We start from the raw sequence: 7,732 nt of genomic DNA on the forward strand, positions 1-7,732 counted from the left end.
ATTGATGAGGGCAGAGCAGTAGATGTGATCTATATGGACTTCAGTAAGGCATTTGACAAGGTTGGATCTCATGGAATATAGGGAGAACTAGCCATTTGGATACAGAACTGGCTCAAAGGTAGAAGACAGAGGGTGTTGGTGGAGGGTTGTTTTTCAGATTGGAGGCCTGTGACCACAAGGATCAGTGCTGGGTCCACTACTTTCCATCATTTATATAAACGATTTGGATGTGAGCATAAGAGGTATAGTTAGTAAGTTTGCAGATGACCCCAAAATTGGAGGTGTAGTGGACAGCGAAGAGGGTTACCTCAGATTACAACAGGATCTTGATCAGATGGGCCAATGGGCTGAGGAGTGGCAGATGGAGTTTAATTCATCTGTTGCCAGGGTTGGAGGATTTGAGCTATAGGGAGAGACTGAACAAGCTGGGGCTGTTATCCCTGGAGCATCGGAGGCTGAGGGGTGACCTTATAGAGATTTATAAAATCATGAGGGGCATGGATAGGAGAAATAGACAAAGTCTTTTCCCTGGGGCCAGGGAATCCAGAACTAGAGGGCATAGGTTTAGGGTGAGAGGGGAAAGATTTAAAAAAGACCTAAGGAGCAACTTTTTCACACAGAGGGTGGTACGTGTATGGAATGAGTTGCCAGAGACTGGTACCATTGCAACATTAAAGACGCATCTGGATGGGTATATGAATAGGAAGGGTTTGGAGGGATATGGGCCGGGTACTGGCAGGTGGGTTGGGATATCTGGTCAGCATGGACGGGTTGGACCGTTTCCATGCTGTATATCTCTATGACTCTATGACTCTACAACAACCACTTCAAAATGAGAAGGAGCAAGATTCTGGAAAGGACAGATTAAATGATGAGGTTTCTCCTGATAGAAGATGGGTACAGGAATTTATTGGTGTTGACATCATGGACAGAAATCAGGAATTCTGTTGATAGACATGTGCATGGGTATTGGTACTTCTGACATCATTGCTGTACTCAGAAACACACTCACTGCTCCACTTGGTGCTCGGCTTGCTGGACTGCTCGGTACTTGGCTCGTTGGTCCTCTGTGGAAAGCAAACCTTTAAACAGGGTAAAAACAAGGACTGCAGATGCTGGAAACCAGAGTCTAGATTAGAGTGGTGCTGGAAAAGCACAGCAGGTCAGGCCCCATTCACCTATTGTACTCTATGCTACTTTCTCCCCACCCCCACCATCCTCTCATTTATGTCTCCACTCTGCAGGCACTCTGCCTCTATTCCTGTTGAAGGGCTTTTGCCCGAAACGTCGATTTTCCTGCTCCTCAGATGCTGCCTGACCTGCTGTGCTTTTCCAGCACCACTCTAATCTAAACCTTTGAACAGCTTGGGGCAACACAGTGGCTCACTGGTTGGCACAACTGCCTCACAGCACCAGGAACCTGGGTTTGATTCCAGCCTCGAACGACTGTCTGTGAGGAGGTTGCACATTCTCCCCGTGTCTGCGTGGGTTTCCTCCGGGTGCTCCAGGTTCCTCTTTCAGTCTAAAGATGTGCAGGTCAGGGTGGATTGGCCCTGGGAAACACAGGGTTACAAGGATAGGGTTACAGGGATAGGGTAGGGGGAGGGGGTTGGGTCCAGGTGAACATGAAACATTACAGCACTGTACAGGCCCTATGAAACCAATCTGAAGCCGACCTAACCTACACTATACACTATTCCATTATCATTCATATATTTATCCAATGACCAATTATATGTCCTTAACATTGGCGAGTCTTCTACTGTTGAAGGCAGGCCGTTCCATGCTCCTACTACTCTTTGAGGAAAGACACTAACCCTGATGTCTGTCCTATATCTATCACCCCTCAATTTAAAGCTATGTCCCCTCGTGCTCGCCATCACCATCTGAGGAAAAAGACCTTCCCTCCATACCAGGCAACAACCTGGTAAATCTCCTCTGCACCCTTTCCAAAGTTTCCACATCCTTCTTATAATGCGGTGACCAGAACTGTACACAATACTCCAAGTGTGGCCACACCAGAGTTCTGTACAGCTGCAGCATGACCTCATGGCTCCGAAACTCAATCCCTCTACCAATAAAAGCTAACACACCATATGCCTTCTTAACAACCCTATCAACCTTGGTGTCAACTTTCAGGGATCTATGTACATGAACACTGAGATCTCTCTGCTCATCTACACTACCAAGAATCTTACCATTAGCCCAGTACTCTGCATTCCTGTTACTCCTTCCAAAGTAAATCATCTCACACTTTTTTGCATTAAATTCCATTTGCCACCTTTCAGCCCAGCTCTGCAGCTTATATACGTGCCTCTGTATCCTAAAACACTCTTCAGCACTATCCACAACTCCACTGACCTTAGTGTCATCCGCAAATTTACTAACCCATCTTTCCACACCCTCATACAGATAATTTATAAAAATGACAAAAAGCAGTGGCCCCAAAACAGATCCTTGTGGTACCCCAATACCAGGATGAACATATCCCATCAACTACCATCCTTCATCTTCTTTCAGCTAGCCAATTTCTGATCCAAACCACTAAATCATTCTCAATTCCTTGCATCCATATTTTTCTACAATAGCCTACCTTAGGGAATCCTATCAAATACCTTACTGAAATCCATGTACACCACATCAACCGCTTTACCCTCATTCACCTGTTTTGTCACCTCCTCAAAGAAATCAGTAAGGTTGGTGAGGCATGACCTACCCTTCACAAAACTGTATTGACTATCCCTAATCAGCTTATTCCCTTCTAGATGATTATAAATCCTTTCCAACACTTTACCCACAATCAAAGTAAGGCTCACTAGTCTATAATTATCAGGGTTGTCTCTACTCCCCTCCTTGAACAAGGGGACAACATTTGCTATCCTCCAGTCTTCCGGCACTATTCCTGTAGACAATGACGACATAAAGATCAAAGCCAAAGGCTCAGCAATCTCCTCCCTGGCTTCCCAGAGAATCCTAGGATAAATCCCATCCAGCCCACGGGACGTTTCTATTTTCACACTTTCCAGAATTGCTAATACCTCCTCCTTATGAACCTTAATCCCATCTAGTCTATTACCCTCTATCTCAGTATTCTCCTCAACAACACTGTCATTTTTTCCTGTGTGAACACTGACGAAAGGTATTCAGTTAGCGCTTCTCCTATCTCCTCGGACTGCATGAACAACCTCCCATGACTGTTCTTGATTGGCCCTAATCTTACTCTAGTCATTCTTTTATTCCTGATATAGCTATGGAAAGCTTTAGGGTTTTCTTTGATCCTACTGTCGTGGAGAAAATGTAGAGAATCACCAGGAGATGCAGAGAGTTTGTCAAGGAGAAGGTCTTTTATTGGCAAACAAAAAACCGTGACACTCAGGAAGCAGATTCTTGAATGCCCCCAAACCTCAAGGTCCGTAGTTTTTCTGTTTGTCGAGGTCCCCCCTAACCCCAGAAAGAGCTCTAATTATCCAGGTATCCGAATCCCTCCCTCCTGCACCATCCCTGTAGCCATGTGTTCAACTTTCTCTCACCCTATTCCTCACCTCGCTAGCACGTGGCACGGGCAACAAACCAGAGATAACAACTCTGTTTGTTCTAACTCTAAGCTTCCACCCGAGCTCCCTAAATTTCTGCCTTACACCCTCATCCCTTTTCCTACCTATGTCGTTGGTGCCTATGTGACCACGACTTGGAGCTTCTCTCCCTCCCTCTTAAGTATCCTGAAACAATGATCTGAGACATCATGAGCCCTGGGAGGCAACACACCAACTGTGAGTCTTTCTCATTCCCACAAAACCTATCTGTCCCCCTAAATATGGAGTCCCCAATAATTGATGCTCTGCTACTCTTCCCCCCTTCCCTTCTGAGCAACAGGGACACACTCTGTGCCAGAGACCTGTGCCCTATGGCTTAGCCCTGGTAAGTCATCCCCCGTAAACAGTATCCAAAACAGTACACTTGTTATTGAGGGGAACAGCCACAGGGATCCCTGCACTGACTGCCAGTTCCTTTTCCGTCCTCTGATGGTAACCCGTCTACCTTCTTCTTATACCTGAGGTGTGACTACCTCCCTGTAAGTCCTCTCAATTACCCCCTCTGTCTCCCGAATGATCCAAAGTTCATCCAGCTCCAGTTCAATGGGCCGAATGGCCTGCTTCCATACTGTGGGGATTCTATGGTAAGGTCACCTCCCGCACTCCAGTGAAAACACTCCCAGCCTCTCCTCATACCCCGATAACCTACACCCAATGGCGTACCAATAACTAAGTAATCTTTCCAAAACTGGGCTCCAGTAAATGACAGTAACTCTTGGTCATTTCTCTGGAGGGAATGGAAGGAGGTGGTCATAATGTGTAGAAACCCAATGAATGTTTTGGTTCATCAATCATTATGATTAAATCCACATCCTGGAACTCTACATCTTTAAATTATAATCGCCCTTATATTATTTTAAAAGAGAAAAAAATAATATGCTCCAAATGGTTGCCAAGAACATTAAAAACTTTCTCTGCACTTTCATCTTGATCTAGTATGTACTCCACTCCCTCTCATGAAATATGATTGTGGAATAAATATCTTTCAATGTTCTGTATTCTGTGTATTGCTAAATCTGTGATTGTGGCCTTTATTTTTTAGTAACCCTGGAGGTTAGAGCGCGATTCCCCTGGGGACCTGCAGGGGGCGGTGAGTCTGGGAGGCCATTCTCCTAGTGACCTGCTGGGGGCGGTGTGTCTGGGAGGTCATTCCCCTAATGACCTGCTGGGGGCGGTGAGTCTGGGAGGTCACTCCCCTAATGACCTGCTGGGGGCGGTGTGTCTGGGAGGTCACTCCCCTAATGACCTGCTGGGGGCGGTGTGTCTGGGAGGTCACTCCCCTAATGACCTGCAGGGGGCAGTGAGTTTGGGAGGTAATTTACCTGGGAGGTCATGTGGAGTGTGTTCACTCTTTCTGACTCGCCGCCTCCTTGGCGGCCGGTTCCGGTTCCGGTTGCTATGGCGGACCGGGACCCTCTGTCGTATTTCGCCGGTTACGGGAGTTCGGGGTCGGAGAGCGAGTCAGAGCCGGGGCCGGAGCCGGGGCCCACGGCTGAGGGTGTCCGGGCAGGAGGAGCCCAGGCCCCGGCCCAGGCCCAGGCCCAGGCCCCGGCCTCGCAGGCCGCTCTGCCCCGGCCGGACGAGCTGTTCAGCAGCGTCTCCAGACCCAGTTTCCTGGGCGGACCCAGGAGCGGCCTCATCAACTGGGACCAGCGGGTAGTGAGGGCCCCGGAGGAGGTGAGGGCCTCGACGTCGATGTTGATTGTGTTCTGTACGTGACGGAAACAAACCGACAACCGCCGGGGTTTGACTCTATCCCAACGCCCCTCTTACACGTTCAATGTCAGTGTTTATGTGTCTCTGAGACACCGGGAGGGTCTGGTAACTGAATGTTACCCCATTTAACTTCATCACGAAGACCTCGGACGGTGGTATTTCCCCGCTGCACCTCGGCAGCAGTTGCCCTGAGCTTTAATGTGTTTGATCCCTGAGGAAGGGCTCATGCTCCTCGGACGCTGCCTGACCTGCTGCTCTTTTCCAGCACCGCTCTGACCTAGGCTCTGACCTCCAGCATCTGCAGCCCTCACTTTCTCCTTTACTGTGGCCCCCAGCGCCAAGTCCTCGACCTTGGAAGGTGTCAGTCTGCAACACTCACTTCGGGTCAGTTCCTTGCTCTGGGAGACCAGCTAGTTTCGGTCAGGCCAAAGAGCAAGTTTCACCGAGTTGATGGTCCTCTCGGTGCAGTCAGTGGTTGTCTCGGTGTGTGTCCTGGGGAACAGGCCGTAGAGCAGTTGGGAAGGCATTCACTTTGAGAGGTTAAGAATACAAGAGCAGAAATGTACCGCTGAGACTGGGTAAGGCTTTGGTCAGACCGCATTTGGGAAATCGCAAGAGGTATTGAGCCCAGTATCTAATGTAATGGACTTAGAGGTTTCACCCCCAAATTCAACAAGAACTCTTTTGTATTAGAAGTTGGAGTGATCAGCTGGGCAATTCTACATGACAGCTTTCTTATCCCCAACAGAAGATCAGATGAAAGTGAGCTTCCAATCTCTTCAAACAGCCCTAGCAATTTTCACCAATCACATGTTTCTTAGAAGCTTTATTTACAAAAAAGTCTCCCAGTAACCCTTGATAAAAGAAACCACTCCAAATATTTTCAGCAATTTGAAATGAATTGATAATTTTTCAATTCTTTTAAAAACTAAGTCTTCCAATAAATATTAAATATGAAGCATCTTTGTAATACATTCAAGGTACAGGCAAAATCTCCATAGTTCTACTGGGCCATAGGGCTGCTCTTTACTTAGAAGAGACTTGGTGGTGATTTAATCTGAGGGTCACTACGTCTCAGGTGATGGGAGAGGTTAAGGAGGAGAGACCTGAGAGGTAACACTGTTGATATTACTCTTCATTGTAAACCAGCCTTCCAGCCAATTGAGCTAACCTCCCCACCCCAACACATTATATAAATGCAATAAGAATTAAAAATGCTAGAAAACCTCAGCATGTGAGAAAAAGAGTTGACATTTTAGTTTAATGGTTTTTTTTATCAGAATATGGCATTCGCTATGTTACTTTTACCAATGTAATTAAATTTGTTTTTGTAGTATTTGGAGTTAGAGTCATAGAGATGTACAGCATAGAGACAGACCCTTTGGTCCAATTCCTCCATGCCAACCAGATATCCTAAACTAATCTAGACCCTATTGCCAGCATTTGGCCCATATCCCACTAAACCCTTCCTATTCATATTCCCATCTAGATGCCTTTTAAATGCTGTAATTGTGCCATCCTACACCACTTCCTCTGGCAGCTCATTTCATACACGTACCACTCTCTGTGTGAAAAAGTTGCCCCTTAGGTCCCTTTTATATCTTTCCCCTCTCACCCTAAACCTATGCCCTCTAGTTCTGGACTCCCCCACCCCAGGGGGAAGACCTTGTCTATTTACTCTTTCTATGCCCCTCATGATTTTATAAACCTCTGTACGGTCACCCCTCAGCAAACCAAGTGAAAAGATTGTTTATTTTTAATTTTTTTTAGTGTACTAATGGTTTACATGGCTCCATTTTGCTGCTCATTTGACAGCCGCCAAGAGAGTTCAAGGTCTGGAAAACAAATGCTGTGCCTCCACCAGAGACATACGCAGTGGAAGAGAAAAAGCCACCATCAGGTGTGGACATGGCAGTCAAGTGGTCTTGCATGTACCAGGACAACGGGGAGGACGCTCCACAACGCAAAGCTGCCTTGCTTCCAGAAGAGCCTGAAATCTCTGAGTCAGGTACGATGAGCAAGCCCTAGTCGCTCAAACACATGGCACACTTTGAGTTTAAATTCTTTGCGCATTAAATGTCAATTTGTTTCAGATGCCCCTGAGCCCAAAGGTGTTTGGATGCAAAATGACAGGGCACTGGCTCTGTCGCAATTCTATTAACTGACTGTCATGACTTGATGAATTTCAAGAAGCTGTTGCAGTTAAGAGAGTACATGGGGTATTTTTCTTTGTTGATCGCAAAGTCTAGAGTTTAAGAGCTGAGAGCTGGTGCTGTACTGTAGGCTCCAGGTAGACACCTTACAGATCTAGATTAGAGTGGTGCTGGAAAAGCACAGCATGTCAGGCAGCATCCGAGGAGCAGGAAAATCGACGTTTCGGGCAAAAGCCCTTCATCAGGAATAGAGGCAGGGAGCCTGCAGAG

General features: G+C 46.9%; 1 protein-coding gene across 1 annotated transcript in view; it reads left to right on the plus strand.

Annotated features, from left to right (window-relative positions):
* The first annotated feature begins 4,925 nt into the window (after positions 1 to 4,925).
* Positions 4,926 to 7,732, plus strand: part of c11h1orf52 (chromosome 11 C1orf52 homolog) — a 6,410-nt gene continuing 3,603 nt past the window's right edge. Inside the window, exons 1-2 of the mRNA XM_043700071.1 lie at positions 4,926 to 5,270; positions 7,125 to 7,317. Of these exons, the coding sequence (XP_043556006.1) occupies positions 4,926 to 5,270; positions 7,125 to 7,317 (538 nt within the window). The remainder of the gene's footprint in view (positions 5,271 to 7,124; positions 7,318 to 7,732) is intronic.

Source organism: Chiloscyllium plagiosum, chromosome 11 (assembly GCF_004010195.1).
Source record: "Chiloscyllium plagiosum isolate BGI_BamShark_2017 chromosome 11, ASM401019v2, whole genome shotgun sequence".
Taxonomy (NCBI): domain Eukaryota; kingdom Metazoa; phylum Chordata; class Chondrichthyes; order Orectolobiformes; family Hemiscylliidae; genus Chiloscyllium; species Chiloscyllium plagiosum.